The 19,620-nt window shown below is 37.1% G+C and overlaps 2 protein-coding genes across 4 annotated transcripts; one reads left to right on the forward strand and one right to left on the reverse strand.

Annotated features, from left to right (window-relative positions):
* Positions 1-2,199: 2,199 nt before the first annotated feature.
* LOC132125403 (protein SPT2 homolog) lies at positions 2,200-11,189 on the reverse strand. Of its 3 annotated transcripts, XM_059536787.1 has the most exons (7): positions 10,701-11,189; positions 10,301-10,415; positions 5,486-6,862; positions 4,353-4,509; positions 3,004-3,081; positions 2,771-2,860; positions 2,200-2,690 (listed from the first exon to the last, which is right to left on the reverse strand). In XM_059536787.1, exons 1-6 carry the CDS (start codon positions 10,758-10,760, stop codon positions 2,773-2,775), a joined length of 1,875 nt encoding a protein of 624 aa, XP_059392770.1. In that variant the 5' UTR covers positions 10,761-11,189; the 3' UTR covers positions 2,200-2,690; positions 2,771-2,772. The 3 variants fall into 3 exon arrangements, with proteins under 3 accessions (XP_059392770.1, XP_059392768.1, XP_059392769.1); XM_059536785.1 differs by lacking the exon at positions 2,771-2,860; XM_059536786.1 differs by having other exon boundaries at positions 2,200-2,860.
* Positions 11,190-11,691: 502 nt separating this feature from the next.
* On the forward strand, positions 11,692-19,340 carry LOC132124873 (lysoplasmalogenase-like protein TMEM86A). The gene is made up of 3 exons (XM_059536018.1): positions 11,692-12,153; positions 15,146-15,410; positions 17,438-19,340. The coding sequence occupies exons 1-3, from the start codon at positions 12,133-12,135 to the stop codon at positions 17,863-17,865; spliced, it is 714 nt and encodes a 237-aa protein (XP_059392001.1). The 5' UTR covers positions 11,692-12,132; the 3' UTR covers positions 17,866-19,340.
* Positions 19,341-19,620: the final 280 nt, after the last annotated feature.

Consider the following 19,620-nt stretch of genomic DNA (forward strand, 5'->3'; position numbering starts at 1 on the left):
TCTTTCTCTGAGCTCTTCAGGCAGTTCCTTTGACCTCGTGATTCTCATTTGCTCTGACATGCACTGTGAGCTGTAAGGTCTTATATAGACAGCTGTGTGGCTTTCCTAGTCAAGTCCAATCAGTTTAATCAAACACAGCTGGACTCAAATGAAGGTGTAGAACCATCTCAAGGATGATCAGAAGAAATGGACAGCACCTGAGTTAAATATATGAGTGTCACAGCAAAGGTTCTGAACACTTAGGACCATGTGATATTTCAGTTTTTCTTTTTTAATAAATGTGCAAAAATGTCAATTCTGTGTTTTTCTGTCAATATGGGGTGCTGTGTGTACATTAATGAGGAAAAAAATTACTAAAATGGCTGCAATATAACAAAGAGTGAAACTTTTTAGGGGGTCTGAACACTTCCCGTACCCACTGTGTGTATATGTATATGAATGTAGTGTTCCTGTAGCGGGGTTCGATTCCCCGGAAACACATGATAGGTAAATTGGTAGCTGGTAGCCTGAATGCATTGTAAGTCGCTTTGGATTAAAGCGTCTGCTTAATGCATAAATTTTATTTAATATATATATAACGTTCATAATATTAAATAAAATAACTTTTTTGTTGGTATTTCGAAGACACTTTTAAAAAAATGTATACAAATAAAGCTTGTATTTTTATTTTTTTACCAGATATGAAAAGAAACTGCACATATTCCCACCGTCACTTTATCAATAACTTAAACACACGCACACACTTCATGAATCATTATCACATTTATTCATTATGTTTTATAATTTTAAGAGTAAAAAGCTTATTATAGGTAAAATAGACTTTTAAAGAAAATTAATAATTTATGACCTAGCATGTATAAAAAAATTGATAACAACAAAATAATAAAACGGTGAGGGAATAAAAAGGTAATATAAGAACCTGGTAATTGTTTAATCAAATATGGAAACCAGTATTTGATGTAACTTCCACTTCATGAATGTTTTGACTGTGTGTAAATGTATTTTTTAGACCGCAAAGATATTGAATACACGACGCTATTTTATATCCCTGTACATCTCTATGTAGTGTATATCTATATTGGCTTTAATGATAGTTTTCACAATAGTGATCAAGTGGCAACCCAACACTACCAAAATTGTATATTATTTAAATGTAATAAAACCGATTTATTTATTTTAATAGGTCCAACAATGTGCAAAATGATTAGCATATGGGACGTTTTGGATTCTGATTCTAAATAGTTGTTTTGTGAACATTAAAATACTAATTTCTGTTTCCAACGTGATTTTGTTGGAGTTAGTAGACCTAATGCTGCTAGAACTCAAATCCCATCCCAATAACAGCCAATGATCAAAGAACCATACTACGAGGACATGGTTCATAAAGGGGATCATTTATTCATTAATAACTTCATAAGTTACCTGACTGACCGTGTAAAAATTTACCATGACTCTGTTAGCCAAGAAGGAATTATCAAAGCAGCCAGACCAATGCGTAAAATATCACGTCTTGCTTTGAAGCACATAATAAAGATATGATGGCGATATTCTTGGTCACTCTGGTCCAGTGACAAAAACAGCAAAAGCAAGTGGTACAGTAAGTACCCTGATAGCACACGTACATCACAGAGACATCCATTTGATATCTGCATTTACGTTTCCTACGAAATGTCTTGAAGATGTTTATTCATTAGAATGGATGTAAAACTGACATCTTAAAGATGTCTGTCAGATGTTTGTACACAGCAGATCCTTGCCAGATTAAGTGATCTTTACCAGACATCTTGCAGATGTACGTGTGCTATCTGGGTAGAAAAGGTCTTCCTTATATTGTCTAACGCTCTCGTCTTTCTTGACACCTACTGACACCTTTGTTTGAGCATAATGCTTACTCTACGTAGGTTGTCTGGATCAGTAGCTTTTAAAAAAACCGACTGTGCTGTCCAATTGATATGTTACTGTTACCATAAGTACTTCAGGATTCTTCCCAGAATACCATGGTATTGCCATGTTGAAATGTGAATGATATAATTTGCATTGTAAACATAAGTTGCGCAATGCGACCAATGTGTTCCACAACACAGTTAATATTTGAGTTTCATCCCAGCTCATGATTACCCATTTTTACTTCCAGGTTTATGCAACCAGACCCAGTATTACAGTGACGACACGTAATTAACAAATGACAGGACAACGGAATCTGTCAAATCACTTTAACAAAAAAATACATTGGAAAAATGTCAGGCGTCTGTCTTTTTCACCAATTATATATAGTACAAGTTATAAAATAACTCTCCCTAAATCAGGACCAATCTGGAAGTTGGTGCTTGAGTAAGGCATCCACATAGATATACTTTCATGATTTCTACAGATACAAAAAATGCTATCGTGATTCTCAGATATTCATTTCATATATTATATTCTCCGAAGCTCAGCTATGTCAGATGGGCTCTTGGTAGTGCAAACCTGCTCCCATGACTTGGGCATTCAAATAAATAGTGTAACAACATCAGCGGCACGAGGAAGGCATTTCCATTCCACTCTGTTCTTCCCAACCAAATAAGATGAGATCAGAATCAAGCAAGGAAACTTAAATCTTCTTCTGCTTCGATTTCATCGCTAGTCTTCTTTTCATCTCCTCCTCCTCCAAACGCATGTCCTCTTCATCCTCCTTGATGCCCAGGCGTAAACTGAGGCAGAAATAAAAACAGGTGTCATTAAGGAACGCCATTTTTGCTGGTTCTCTGCGTAAAGGGAACACAACTATCACAATCATTTTCTCTTCTTTGCGTTCTTCTGCCTCATCTCCTCAAGTTCTCGTCTTTCCTCCTCCTGGTCCTCATACACTGCCATTCGCAGGCTAATCAGACAATCAGGGGCAAGGCAAAACAGAAAACACACAGACAAGAAGGCAACAGTGTGATGACTTAATGAAAATGATGAACCAAAGCAGTTTGTCAGAACTACTATTGACCCACTCATAGTTTGCAGCTGAATTATTACCTCCTCGCTTCTTCTTTCTGCTGTTCTTTCCAGCTGCTCTCCATAAATTTCAGTGCATAGTCACTTTCATCTTTATATCTGTTGAAACGAAAGACAATTTTAACACAAAGTAGGCAAACAATCCTTGTATTTTAAGGCTAGAAACATTCTATGCATGTATGCAAACATCTGCGAGTAAACATCACCTATAAATAGCAAGATCTTTAAGTCCGCAGATATTTTATAGTAGGGCTATCACATTTTTTTTCGAATATTCATTGAATTTAAAAATAAAAATCCACATTTGAATGCATAAATGTTGCATTCAAATTTTAGTTGTGCATCAGGCAGTATTATTAGCGTCGCACAAAATGCAATGATGCAAGTGGTCACTGGAATTATTTTTATTTTTTTTAAGATAATTTTTATTTTATTTTTCGGGGACATCATGCAAGTTACGTTGCTACGTTGACCTTCATATTGTAACCTTATCAAAGAACCTTATAGAATATGGAAATATATATTCCAAATATTTAATATAGGCTAAAGAGAATTGCACGCAAAATACTTGGATATTTTACAATTTGTTTTTAATGACCCACCCCGATAATAAAGTGCCAATTTCTTTACCCGCCCCAACCCGCTGAGACGACCAGTGCATCACTAGCGCCGGCATAAGTGCCACTGCATTTTAATGCTTTTGTTAGCCTATCCAGTTGAACCCACTAAAGGCGGCGCTGCTTTGTTGTTCATTCAAAATATTGCAGTAAAAAAAAAAGAGAACAATCAATGTGGGGAAGATATTGTTTAAGTCAAAACTGAAACCAAGCCATTCACAAAGAACAAAAATAAATTGCATCTTCTAGAGGGACATCTTTCACCATTGACCTCGCATCTCGCACAAAACAGCCGCATGTTTAGAAAGCTATGTAAAATTCATGCAAGTTCAACTTTTAAAAAATGTGTCTCAAGACTTTATGGCGGTTTTCGACAATCCCACTGTATCTCAAGATTTAAATGAAGAAAGTACTCTTTTGTGTTTGGTTTTCAGTCCTGTGAATTTAACTATATATACACATGCATGATGCGGTTTTGTTTCTAATTGTTGAAGCAACATAATTATATACGTTTAATAAACATTATGCACTTTTTTCAAAGATAGTCATGTTATTTTTAATTATGCTTTGAAGAATTGTGCATAATATTTTGCTCGATGCACCCTCTTGTGGCCTCAGGAGAGAAGCCAAAAGCTATTTTTCCACCGAACTGAAATTAGAATTTAGATAATATTTAAGTAAAAAAAATATTTAGTTTTTCAGCCATTTTGACAGCTTTATTTTATAGTAACCTTAAACTGCGCTTCAACTCACTTGTTCTTGTCATAGCCAAAGATTTCCCTGATATGTTTGGAAATTTCATCTTGTTCTCCTTCTTCATCGTCGATGAAGTCATCCATCTCAGAGTCGTACTCTTCCTCTTCCTCATACTTTCGTTTATAACTGGATGTTATGGGGGGCAACACTGGTCCTTCAAAAAAAGCAGGAGTAGAGGGGACACAACTTTAAAAACATGCAACATTACACAAAAGGCATTAATGTTACTATGGATTACAAATGAAAAACAAATGTCCTTGTTTATAGAACATGAATGTGCAAAACAAGCTCATTCTATTGCAAATTCAATAAAAGTACTTGGAGCAATAAACCACACAAGAATCAGTTCACACTAATGAATTCTGCTTGTTCAATAAATTTCAAAGTAACTACTTTTACATGCAATCAAATAATCATTTAGTAATCATACTAACGGTTTAATCAATTCAAGTGTGTATAATCCAAATTAAATTTTAATCAGATTGGATGGGGGGCACATACCTTAAACATTATGATCAATGGGAAAACAAGGGAGCACATATAAACTGATGAATCAGAAGATATTCTCAATCGGATTCTAAGATACCTTTATGCATATATTTACATCGCTTTAACATTATACAAACTATATGTTTGGTTTTAAATATTTTTACAGTGACTTTCTGACTCAGCAACTATGCATCCGTTGAAGTTTTGTTCAGAATACATGTAAAATACAGAACTTTCAAAACCTGAAGGCTTAATGAATTCAACTAATATGCCTAACAAGAAACATCATTCCTAGTTTTGAAGATGATTCACCAAATCAACTGTTGGAATATCTGATCAACTCTTGTGAAGCAAAAAGGATCTTTCACAGTAACTGGTTTAATAATATCTTTAAAGGGATGTTGATTACCACCTTAAATACTTTCAACTTGTCTTCTTCGTTTGTCAAAACAAAGTACATAAAATATAAGAAACATTAACAGATTATTTTCTCTTCTACTATGACATATATCCAAGTGAAACGGCTCCCACACAATAAAAAAAAACTGCATCTGCCAAAACAGCAGTTCTCTTAATAATATATTAATAAACAGAAATCATGAAACACTTGGCCATTAAGAGGTTCTTATCGTAACCCTTACCAGGAGGTTTAACCAGGACTCTGTGGCCTGAAGGGCCAATCACTGTCCTGGGGCCCTGAGGTCCTGATGGTCTTGGAACCATCCCAGGTCTTGGAACCATCCCAGGTCTTGGTACAAAGTTCTTTGATGAAATAGTCTCTGAAACAACAGTACACTGAGATCTTCCAGGGCCAGAGTCCATGATGTTTCCCGGTCTCCCAGAAACACTACCTCCCATCCTGCTTGGTCCATTTATGGCGGCCTTGGATCTTCCAGGAACCTGCTGACCTGGCAAACTACAGCCTGGTCTTGGTTGCTTTGAGGGGTCACCGGAAGAGGGCACAAGTACATGTCCATTGCTCCCAGGCCGTGATAAATGTCCTGGTTTAGCTAGTTTCTGAGTTGGCCCACCAGAGAGACTAGGTCTAACTTGTCCAGAGTTTTTGTGTGGTGCTTGACTTGGTCTAGCTGCACCAGGAGCAACTCCAGGACGACTTCCCAAAATACTTTGTTTCCCTTGAGGTAATGAGGTAATCCCCTTCTTTGGGGTAAGGTCACTTGAGGTTGTGGGCCTTTGGCCTTGTAAGGGTCTGGATGGTGCTGGTTTCAATTGAATTTGAGCACTGTTCTTCATGGCAGCTTTACCACTTAAGGCACCTGAGGAGCCTGAGTTTCTGTCTCCATGTAGTTTGGCAGAACTTGGAATTCTTTCACTGGATGATTGAAGCTTTGGCTTTTTGCTGGTACTACAAGACTGGTACTTTTCCCCTGATGGCTTGGGCAATTTCCCAATTTTGCCATCTCGTTCTACATTCTTCTTTTGTGAATTTGAGCTGGATTGGGAACGGCTGTCTTTGTGTCCTGAATTCTTGTCTGGTTTGGCTTCTTTCCCTCTATCCTGATTCTTGACTCTGCGCTCTATTTCGAGTTCTCGAATCTCCTCGGCTGTTCTAAGCCTCTCTTCGGTCTTCTTCACTACTTTCAATTCAACAGGTTCAAACTGCTTCTTTTCCGCAAGTTTCAAGAGGTCCGCAAAGTTCATTGATGATGGAGGGGGCCTTGCTGCAGCACTGTGTTTTTTCGGTTTGCTGTTGACTTTGTTGGAGGACTCGGGCCGAGACAGAGGCTTAACAGGCATGCTTTGTTCTTCAGATTCAGAATCCGTTCCTTCATAGTCGTAATTATCACAGTCATCATCATCATCATCGTTCGATGTTTGCTGCTCTCCCGATCTCTCCCCCTTTGACCGCCTCTTTTTGGGCTGGTCTATGACAGGGATACCGTTGTAACCTCTGAAATTGTCCTTCGTTCGGGAAGCCATTGCTCTTGCCTTCCTATCTGATTTCAGCTCTACTCTTTTGGCCAGCAGGTCCTCTTTTTCTTTCTTACTCTGTATTTCTAAGAAAGAGAGCGAGAAGAACATCAAAATATGAATTATTTTTGAAAAGGGCTAGGACTATTTTCTCACCCAACAGTACTCCAATAACTCTGTTTACAGCCAGATGAAACTGTGCTGACAAACAGGAGAAACACTGTGTGCAACGGTTCACAGTTAGAAGACTTTTTAATCTACAAATTGTCATAATTTACCATAGATTTACTGTAGTAGCACTAACTGCACCATGGTTTTGTGTCAGAATTTTTTTTTTAAATTTATATTATTAACATAGACATTAAATGTATTGCAGGAGGAGAAATGGAATATAATTAGTGTGTGTGTGTGTGTGTGTGTGTGTGTGTGTGTGTGTGTGTGTGATTAAGCTATAGCATTTATTAGGGCTGGACGATTATGGCCTAAAATCAAAACCTCGATTAACTGAACATTTTACCTCGATGACGAATTAATGAACGATTATTTTATTTCTGTTTTTTTTTTTTTTGCTCTCATAGTTGACTGACAAGGTTTGTACTGTAAATATGATTGACTATTAAAGGTGAGATATTTTTTCCTATTGAAAGAGCGATCTGACATCATAGCTCACTATCAGCAGTTATTTTATCTATGTTCGTAACATTTCTTAAAGATTATTGCTCGGTGTAAGAGATAAATAAAGATCAGATAAAGATAAATTAGCACAGCACCAGTACGAGTGATTGCGTGTGTAAATTAGTGATACCATCTCTATATTATTGTAAATAGCCTAGTTCCTTCAAAAGTAGAAAAATATGCTATAAGTTTTGATATTCTAAGCTACTTTACAGGACAGCGCTAACAACTAGTTTCTGCATTCCTCTGTGTACGCGATCTTCATAGCTACTGTTTATATGAGTGTTTGTGCCACAATGCAGCTGCGCAAACATGGTAGCTCGAAATATTAATACACATCCGATCGTCTAATCGCTTGAATGTCCAAACCATAAAACAAATACAACTGACAAAGTTTAGTGAAGACGCAAGGCTCACCGCTCGTGCGCCATCACTATGTGTTGAACCGGCATTCACCTCCGTGTTTTGCCTTTATGCCACTGACTGGACGGGGCAGAGTCATGTGACTACACACGCGGTAGTGTGCTTTTAGCATTTATGCAAAATTTATTTAGGGTAGCTAGGTACTGTTCTTCAAACAAATATCTAAATAAAAAAAACATTACATGTGGTTTTAACTGTGATTATCATGATCTAAATGTATGTTATTATGGAAGACCAGTGGTTAATAAAAAAAACTCAAAGTCAGAATAATTACATTTCACCATACAAAAAAAGAGGTTGCTACATTACCTAACAGATATATTACAGATTTTGATAATGAACATCAATCTATATCTGCTTCCTTAAGCTACTTAAGCTACTATTACATTTGTGTTTCTAAGAGACTTTTTTTATATTATTGATATTATCAGGCAACACAAACCTGTTTCTTGATTTTAAACAATATTACTCAGAACGTGCAGAACTAAAAAAATATATTTTTTTTTCTATTAAGATATCACATCAGCCAAACAGAAAAACTTATCAGCCGATGCCGATATTTGAAAAATCACAAATATCAGCGCGATATATCGTCAACCACTACTTGTAACCATATTGTTTCTTGAGGACTGCCCTTTGAGTTGCATATGCCATTTAATGCATTGAAAAGTGTTAATTTTTGTTTTGCGTTAGGTTGAATTTTATCTGCAAATATTAGAAGAGTGTTTCCACTTAAAGCAGAGAAAAGCAACTGATTAATTGACTGAAATATTAATTTTGATAAAATATTAGTTGTTGGCTGTTAAACAGACCCCTTTATAGGATAATAATAAAAAGTAACATTACTATCCCCAAATGATGAAATCTTTTGACACATTTGTGGTTTTGGGTTTCTTTATTATAATTTATGCTGTACCGAAAATCCTTTTATTATGATGATTATTTTTTTGTCCACCTGTTTTCTTTCATTCAGCACAGGTTTCGTGTTTGTTTTCGGAACTGATTTATAATGACTGATCTGACTAAGTTTATACACCTGTTTTTAAGAGAAAAACTGTTTTATGGATCATTTTAACATAGATTTAACAATGATTTAACAATGAAGCTCAAAAGGTTTTAGAGCATAATGAAAGATTTACAAGTAATTCTTGACAGGGAATCCCCCATAAGTAACAAGGTCCTGAAAAGTACAAAGATTATCCAGTTGTTTTGGGAAGCTGCTGTAAAGTCTACACTAGTCTAAACTAGGGCTGTGCAAAAAATCGAATGCGATTTTCATGCACATCTCATCAGTAAAGACGCTCCTGTAATTAGCTGTATATCTCCAGCACGTGCGTTTAGATCAGGGTTGCCAGGTTTTTTTACAACAAATCCTGCCCAGTTGCTTCTCAAAACTAGTCCAAAACTAGCCCAATCGCGCTTAGAGGTGGTTCCACGCTAAAAATTGCTTCCCTGGGTTAAAATATACGTTTTTTTAGCAGGGTTGCCTTGGTAAAAATTCGCATTTTAGGGGCTAAATATCACGTTATTTGTATTGGGGTTGCTTCGACCTGCGGACATGAAAAACAACCTCAGACTTGGCAAAACTGGTTGGCATTTACTACACCGAGCCTAATTCACTGACAATCTACACAAAATCGACGTTAAAATCGCAGGCGATTCTTTGTCGATTTTGAAAACGATTTTGTGTTAGTTGTCGGTAGACTACGGCTCTGTGTAGTGACTGCCGCTCCATCTGAACCAGTGTTGCCAAGTCTGCGATTGTTTTTCATATCCGCGGTTTAAAGCAACCCCAATACCAATAACGTGATATTTAGCCCCTAAAATGCGAATTTTACCAAGACAACCCTTCCAAAAAAATTTATATTTTAACCCCGGGAAGCAATTTTCATCGGGGAACCTCCTGGAAACGCGATTGGTCTAGTTTTGGACTAGTTTTGAGAAGCAACTGGGCAGGATTTGTTGTGATAACCTGGCAACCATGATCTGAACTCACGTGCTGGAGATATACTTCTAATTACAGGAGCGTCTTTACTGATGAGATGTGCATGAAAATCGCATTCGATTTTTTGCACAGCCCTAGTCTAAACTAACTAGAAAATCTAGTCCGGGTGAAAATAACCAGAACCATTACCAAATGTAAACAAATTGTTACTTTTTAGCTAAATGTGACATTTTATGTGGTTGAGGTAAACCATAATGTGGATGTGGATGTGACATGTCTAAATATATGTCATACGGACTGCATTTATGGTGCTCTCAAGGTACTTTTCATCAACCACCCCCTTCATTTTAACCATACGGAAAAGAGCTATCTTTTGTGGTCTAGGTCTTAGAGGTTTGCAATGACATGACAGCAAGTAAAAAATGACTTGGGTGAACTATGCATTATGTACAGCTAAAGAAGGTTTAAAGAAAAAAAAAACCTTTTTTCTTTTGCTCCATGGCCTGTTTTTTCAAGAAGGCCTGTACTGCAGACGAATTTACTCCCTTGACTCTGACATCTTTCTTGGGTGGACCGGTTTTCAGGCTATACCGCTTCTACAAAAAACAAACATGACTGAAAACCACAGAAATGCAAGCATGTGCATGTGAAATTATAAGCACTTTAAATGACATAAGTGAGGCTTTTTCTCAAAGCGTGAGCAAAATGAATTCATACTAACCCTAAAACATGATAGATTGGCACATTACTACAATAAAACATATGAATCAATCAATGTACATGCAGTTGGATCTTCCAAAGTCATCAATTAGACATTTACATAATACTAAAGACAATAAATGATGTTGTGTTATTTTTCTAAGTGTTCTTCTCATACATACCGATACGCTGCTGAGGCCTTGGTTTTGGGAGGCGATGGACAACACGCTGTCGAAATCCATGATCCCTGACGTCACCTGTCCACAGCTCACTTAGATATTAGCTATAGCTAGCACTTAACGTTACCAATCGGTAAACACTAACCCCAGGCAGCCTTTTTACCCGCAAATACAGTCTGTAAATCAGCTCAAATCAGCCCTGCTGTTAAAACCACCCGAGTATTGAAGGAAGGAGAAGCGAAACAAGAGGAAACCTTCGATGAAATCAACTCCCTTCAGCTGCTGTTCGCCATATCTGATCCGCTGCTGGAGGTTACATTTAAACCCGTAAACAACGGACAGCTTCCGAGATTAATAATAAAAAAAGATTCGTTATGTATTCGTTCAGTGATACCGGACCAGTTTCCCTAAATTGTCATTAAACGATATGAAACAAGGCGACTGCAGAAAATCCTCTTGTGAGAAAGATCTGTGTTCTAGAAGCGCCGTCAACCGAACCCACGTCATCCGGGTCACATTCCAACGTCACTTCCGTTTTTTAAGACACGCGTTATCTTCCTTCATAACTTTCAATGTTGTATAGGCCTATTTCACTCACAACTGTTTTAGGTATTTTGTATTTTGGATAGGTTGCTAAACATATAAACACAAATAGCTAGAACTCAGTTGTCTAAATTAAGACACGTGCTTTTTAAATTTCTCTGTCCTCTGCAGATGTTTAAATGCAAAAATAAAAATACCGGGAAATTAGGCTTAGCGAGGTATAATTAAACAAACAAAATAAGAAAAAGCACATCGGAGTTTATATATAAATGACGTTGCCAAATACAATGTAATAAAAGAAACATAAATCATATCGATAAATTCTATGAAAGCCAGCACAAGTACAAAATTACCCCTCATTTTTCTTTTGCATTCTAAATATGTATTATAAACAAAGTTTGCGATACTAAGACATCAATGTGTACGTTAAGTAACGAAGTAGACTTTATAACGTTACTAGATGCTACCACAAGATGTCGATACAGTCAAAAAACAGTTCAGATACCGTTTACGCATCTCATTATCATTTGTATGTTTTACAATTTATGTCGAACTCGCATTATAAATCAGAAATAGTTGTTGACAATACAACGTATTAAAAACGCGATAAAAGCACTAAACGTGCCGTGAACGCGCAGTATGTAAATATCGCAGGTAAACCCCTCCCACTCGTCCACATCTGCTGAGGCGAAACACCTTCCTGCACTCCGATTGGACAGCGCGTGTCTTCACTCGCAGGCTCCGCCCACAGCACAGCGGATTGCTCTCCTCCCACTGATGATGGCCTGTCCTAAACATAAGACAAATTTCACACACAAAGGGACGTAAATACTAGGGTGTGCTCTGTAAGCGACCGTTCATCCTTCAACTGGCTGCTCAACCGCTGACAAACATGGTTTCTCCTGTCACTGTGGTGAGTCTGTTACCGCTTTTCATCAAAACATCCCTGTAACATCGACACTTCATAAAGAAATGATGATATCAGTTAATCTAACTGGCATTGCATATGGATTAATAAGTGCATGACCATATTCATTTCGTATTCATCTATTGCTTGGCTTCGACAACCACGTCCTTTTCTTCATGTTGTAAATGCATGATTGTTATTTTTAAAATTATGCTTATATAGTGAGCTGTCGATAAGGATGTGACAATCCAGACACAGTTCGCTTACATCATTGTTTGTTTTAAATGTATATTCTTGCCTATGCATCATCCTTGAGTCTGTTATCCTGGGAATAACAATGATCACGTGATTGTGGCCAGCATGCTCATGTTTACTCTACTTCTATGTTAACCATGTGCTATGTTATCATGAATTGTGCTGGTTTATTTATGCAGAGATTCAATTGATCTATCATTAAATAAGCACTCTGCAAGTCGCTGCATGTGCAGCATTTATTTATTTTTTTTAATTCTCGGTACTTCCCCGTTTTTGTCTGCTTTCAAAGGGCTTTCATTCCATGGAAACGTTCCTGACAACCTTTATTCCTCTTTCAAACAGACACATGCATTATGACTAACTGGCAAGGAGAGGCATCCCTGTTCATGCAGTTTCTCTTGACATGACTTCAGTTTTGATGACATAATCAACGTTTCAGCAAAGCATTTTGTTTAATGCACTCTGTTTTTAACACCTTTCTTCAAATAACATATTGTTATTATGATTATTATTTTAAATATATGGTGTCTGACCTACTAAATATATTTACAATTGAACCTTTTTTTCTCATGTTGTCACGTTTTAACTGTGTAATTGTATACAATATATTATTATTTAATGAAATATTTCATGTACATGTAAGATGTAGATGTTGGAGAAATGGATCCTTTGCAGTAAAGGGATTCTGTCATAATGAGAGTCTAAACAGTTGATATAATTATAACCAATAATAGTTTCAATAATAACAATAGTTTCTAAATCTCATATCAACCTCGACCAGTTCAACAATACAATGATAAACATGAATCTGCTGTTTTAATTCTTTCAAATAAATAATATTTAATTTCATAAATTATTCTTAAAATTGATCAGTATTTAAAGGTTAAATACACTACTGTTTTACATAGAATTGTTCTATGTACAGTATTTAATGTAATTACTTCAGAAGTAGCTGTAATTAAAATACAGAAAATTGAATAGTAATCCCTACTTTTTGAAGAAAAACTAAATATGTATAATCAGTTAATTAGTAATACATTGCACCCAACACTGGTAATGAACAATTCCATAATATTGCACATAATAAGTTATATTGTCTGTATCAAGAGAGAAAACTGCACATCAAGCACTGACATAGTGACAAAATAAAGAAGAAATGCCTTAATAAATTTGTTTTACAAACACAGCTCATGTTAATAGATGGACTGGATTACTTGTGGATTATTTTGATGTTTCTATCAACTGTTTGGACTCTCAACCTGACGGCATCCATTCACTGAAGAGGATCCATTGGTGAGCAAGTGACCTAATGCTAAATTTGTTGTGTTTGGCAACACTTCTCCACTTCTCCAAAGTGATTTGATGTACAGTAAACAGTCCCACCAGCACAATGGTTATGGTTAGTTGTATCATTCCTTGTGGGGTTCACACACAGCCTTTCATTTACCAGCTCAGATCTTTAACCACAACACTTTACCCCTCATTTTAAAGATCAGCACCATGTTTAAATTATAAAGAAATCGTGCTGTGTGCATACAATATCCTTACATTAACTGACTAGAAATCAGAAATATTTGTTTCACAGTGTCTCTGAATTTCAGTGTGACCTTTCTCACACAGCGGGGTACAGCAGAATCTGATTGAAATACACACTTGCTAACAATAGCCTTTTTCCACTTCCCCCATGGGCAAAGACTCAAACTACAAATTACAAGACTAAGCAACGGGCATGGAATGAGAAGAGGATTAGGACAAGAAAAGTTAAATAGTTTTGTTATTATGGGTCATTGTACTAGGTGTCACCGTGCCACTGAATCTACTTCTTCGAATATATAAGTACAGAGATTACACGTGTAAAGAATTTGAGCAATTTCCTGCCAAATGTCCAAAAAAATACAATAGACTTGCAGTGAAGGAGGAACACAAGTTATGTCTAATATCATAGAGATTTAGGGGTGGGCTCTTTTGACCTAAGCATCCACCAACATCACCCCAGCAACCACTTAGCAATACCCTTGCAACCAACCCAGAACACTCTAGAAACCCTCCAGCAATACTCGACTAGCAAGCCTCCTAGACCACCATAGCAATACCTTGGAAATAATTTCCTTCGGAGTAGGATAAAATCTAGTTCTACAAGTACTAGTTACACATAATTATATGTAAGAATACCTTTTCTTATTTAAATATGTAAGAATTTTTTTTTCAATATTAGAGATGTTGCAACTATATGACAGCTGCTTAATGTGATTAAAGTCTAGAATCCATTGAAGTCTTCCAGAATCATCCAGTTTGGTTTTGAGGAGGTTGTGCAATCAGACTTACATGACCCTATGGGTCACCAAAGAACAAATATGTTTGGGATGTAAGTCATTAATTCCTCCTTTAGGGTTTCTTGGTTTGGCGGTGACTGTCCACACCGTCTGTTGTGAGTTTAGTTAAAGATGGCACTCTAGGCAGAAGGCCCAATTCTAAACCAGTTTCCCAAACCAGGGACAGTAAACGTTGACATATTTCTCTTATTTTTGTTATACTTTTGAGACTTAGCAATTGTCATAGTTGTTATTCATGGTATCTCACATTTCAATACACATGGATCACATTACAGTCAGTGTTTCTTTTTAAGTGTTTTTATCTCCTCCAAATGTTAAATTCAAGAACAGCTCTGTTTCAGCCTTTCTGACTCATATAATGGTGTTTCACTTCCCATGAATGCAACTTCAGTCTCTGTTTTGTCATGTAGGTCAAGAGCGAGGGTCCAAAGCTTGTTCCGTTCTTCAAAGCCACTTGCGTCTACTTTGTTCTGTGGCTGCCCACCTCAAGCCCCTCCTGGTTCAGTGCCCTCATCAAGTGCCTGCCTATCTTCTGTCTTTGGGTTTTTCTTCTCGCCCATGGCATCAGCTTTTTAGGTGCCCACTCCAGTGCCAGGAAAATCCTGGCAGGACTTATTTTTTCAGCCTTGGGTGACGCATTTCTCATCTGGCAAGAACAAGGCTACTTTAGTCATGGTGAGTAAATTAATTTGTGTTGCTTTGATTTGATTAAAAATGATTAATAGTTATTTGCTACATGGATTGATGGGGAGGGAAAGATATGTCATCCATAGAAAACAAATAATTCTGTTTATCAGAAGCTTTGCATCAATATAATATTGTATTTAACTTATATTGCCTTTCTAAATGGGGGTTCAATGAGTTTATGCAAATTATCTAAAATCAGAAGACTGTGTTTTTTTTGCAAGTCACCAATCTCAAGCAAGACATTTTATATTTTAACCCTGAATTATCATGCCTGATTCGGCAGCTCTTGCATGGAGAAAGTAGCGTAGAGGTCAAATTAGGATTTTTATGTCAGGGTTGAGGGTTGGAACAAACCATTGTGCCCGAAGATACCCTAGGGAACCACAAAGTTACTCAGGCAAAGTGTTCCCTTGGAAAAAAGAAGAGTGTTATGAGGCCAAGAATAACATGCTTCCTGCTAAGTTAGGGGTGGGCGATATGACCAAAATCTTATATCGCGGTATGATAAATTTTATATCACGGTAACGATATATAACTTGATATAGTTATTTTTTCTTTTAATGAGGTTTTTTATGATATTAAGATTTGATACTATGGACTTTTCATAATCTTTTTCACCAATGTCAATATCAAACTAATACAAGAAAAGAAAAAAAAAGATACATAAACAGTCAGTGATGAAATAAGAACAAGAAACTAATTACAAGCAATAGAACAAAAACTACAATAAATAAGAAATACATTGTGTAAATTAATTAGTCTTCACTGTGTAAGTTATATCTGTCTATACTGTATATCCGCATAAGCATTAGCATTATTTATTTTCTTCTTATTCTAGTTACAAAAGTGATTTAGTCAAGAGCAGTGAGAGATTTTCATGAATGGCAAACAGGACGAATATTGGACAGCTTCCCCTTTAAGACCAAAGTCCGGATCCAATATAATGTTACATATGCGCTTTCTCTCACAACTGTTTACATTCCCTTAAGACCTAAATGAATGTGTTTATGAGGATACTTGCATTTGGACGCATATAAGTGTTTATGCAATCGTTCAAAGCTAACAAAACGACAAAAATGCTCACAAGCTCTATTAGCAGCTGATGCACTCCTCTCACACAGAAACAGAGACAGCGCGCATATAGCTCCATTGTTTGTGTTTCAATGGCCTAAAATCAGTTGTTTTAAACTGCAGTGCTTAAAAACGCATGCAAACATTACGTTTTCGTGACCACGCAGACAGCAACGTGACGTGAGCGTGCGCATGCTGTTATTCACACATCTGCCTGCACCACCGTGTAATGCAGGTAAGATTGCGGTCATTCAAATAATGAAAACGTATTGCCATAAACAATCTATTTTGCAGCACCACAATATAAACGAAAGAGCATAATATGAATTGAAGTAATATGAAGACTTTTAATTTCGTCCATCCGATTTATATCGTCATATCGCCCAGCCATATGCTAAGTAATATAAAAACAATGTATACTATATGTCAGTGGTTCTTAATTCCAGTCCTCACATACCATCGCTCTGCATATTTTGCATATCTCTCTTATTTAACTCACCTGATTCAGATAATCAGCTCGTTAGAAGACAGCTCCATGCATGAACTGTGTTCAGACTGACAGGGAACCTACAGTGTACATTGCTCCTTACTCCCTGAGCACAGGGTATCTGCTGAAGTTTACTCCACTTTTGATCATTCAATTACGGATTTGCGCTATGCCACAGCCTACAACATCTTCACACACAGACGAACCTTACTAGAGAAGTGTGAAGTGTGACATTATACAATATAATTTCTATTCACGTCTCGCACACTTTCATGCCCTTTGGATGGAACATATACACTCTCTTCAAACTGGAATCATGGCAGAATATCCTGTGATGTCCACTTTGCAGGGCACTTATGGTCGAACAGAACAAACGTCTGTGATAAGTGATACATACAAAATGTGCAGAGCAGTAGTACATATAATATTATCAATTCAATTGTATTTGCCTTATTAGGACTGCTAATGTTCGGCATCACCCACATTCTCTACTCTTCGGCCTTTGGAATGAAGCCCCTCAACTTGAGAGCAGGTCTGATCATCGCTGTCATCTCAGGCCTCAGCTACACCCTTCTGTACCCCTACCTCTCTGGTCCCTTCACCTACCTGGTAGCTGTTTACATCGCTCTCATCGGCTTTATGGGCTGGAGGGCCATCGCTGGAGTCCAGCTCACCAATGACCTCTGGACCTGGACGAAACTGTCAGCCTGCCTCGGAGCTGTCCTCTTCATGGTGTCCGACCTCACCATTGCCGTCAACAAGTTCTGCTTCCCGGTTCCCCACTCCCGAGCCATCATAATGGCCACCTACTATGCTGCCCAGATGTTGATTGCACTGTCGGCTGTGGAATGTCAAGACGTTGACGCGGCTCGGAAAAGAGTCTGAGGAACCACATATTAACCAACCTTCTCCTAATGATTCATCATCGTTAGCAGCTACACATGCTCCACTTTCTGCAATCCCAGGTCCATCCACAGTTCCCCCATCTGACCATGATCAGGATATATTGGTTATAGTTAAGGAATTGCCCTTTTAGGATCATGTGAGACAATACCAATGGGAGTATTCCATGCTGGATTAATTTACAAGGTTAGATAGTCTTGGAGTCTTAAGTCTACTGTCTTAGTCAGGTCTCTTTTCATACTTACGATACTGAATTTGCTTTCAGTAGTAGTACCACCATCCTTTTGGTATTGAGAAAGGAAAAATGGATGAGTTTTGGCCTTCTGGTTACTAGTTTCAAATACTAGTTCCCAACTTAAAGTACCCCACTTGCTTTCCCATTAAGAGTTGCCTCCATTTCGACTGAGACTATCCCAGTGTCTTCTCAATATCTCTCATATCTTGTCCACTTCAGAGAGTCCCTGATGGCTTATATTGCAAACAAAGGGGTGAGTCATGAAGGACCAATGTTTGTCAAACAATACAAAGTAGTTCAGATTCTTCTTAGGGGCCTGGCTTCCCTGTCTCACTGTAGATTTTTCCAAATCTAATCAGAGAGCAGCATGAAAGCCATGTCACAAACTAAAGCAGATATATTAACATAATGCTGCTGTACTGAAATTCAATGCACCAGTCCTTTTAATAGTATTGTGTGGTATACCTTTTAATGTGTCATTGACACATTAGTTTCAGTCACAGTCATTTTGTTTCATAACTTTGAGTTAGTACACAAATCTTCATGCCTGTATGCATATGTGCTGGACAAGTTGTCTTGTCAAACCCAATTGACTGCAACCACTGCTAGCATTGTCTTTGGAATTGATGAAGCCTGTATCCTACACTACGTTCTGAGGTGTGACCATTACCAAGAGGAAAACACAGCACGAGACTTATAAAAAGGGATGTCGGTCTCTTTCTTTGAGGGGATTCGGTGACAGTGTCTGTTCTGTTCTGTCTGTTGTCTTAGGTTCCTGCCAAGTCAGCAGTATTGCTCAGCACCTTTACCACAAGGAAACAGTAAATAAGTACAAGTTGAACTATTTATTTTTTTCTGTATAGTATCAGATAATGTTTATAAAGAGGATGCGATGTTAGACAATACACATGTAGCAAGCTTCCAACCACTTTCCTTTGTCTATTACCAGAAGGAAGCATTTTACTCCTGTGGTGGCTGAATATACATATGTGTCGTCAGCTTTAAATTTCAGCTGGTATTTTATTTTTAAGCCAGTATTTTTTTTTTATTCTCACTCTTTTCCCAATTCATTCACATCCAATCCTCCACCTGAAAATGTGTGAAAATTTCACAGCGTGTGAATATTTCACAGTGCAGCGTTCTCCTTTTTATTGTGTGTGGTACTGTGCTTTTTTTAGAGTCACATACATAAGTCATATTTCACTACAAAATTAAAAGTATATATTTTGCATAAAGAAAATGTCTATTTTATAACTATAACTTCAGATCTTTATCTAAAGATCTTTTTAGATCTTTTTATTTTCTTTTGCATTACTTTATAGGTGTTTTGCTTTTGACTGTAATTGTCATTATTCTCAGTAATGATTCTCATTAGATTTTTCAGTAATGTGTAATTCAGTTTTATTCCTCTTTATAGTACAACAAATACAAAATTGTATTTACTTAATTAATAAGAACTTAAAGGGATAGTTCACCCAAAAATGAAAATTTAGATATTGATG

The sequence above is a fragment of the Carassius carassius genome, chromosome 43 (genome assembly GCF_963082965.1).
Source record: "Carassius carassius chromosome 43, fCarCar2.1, whole genome shotgun sequence".
Taxonomy (NCBI): Eukaryota; Metazoa; Chordata; class Actinopteri; order Cypriniformes; family Cyprinidae; genus Carassius; species Carassius carassius.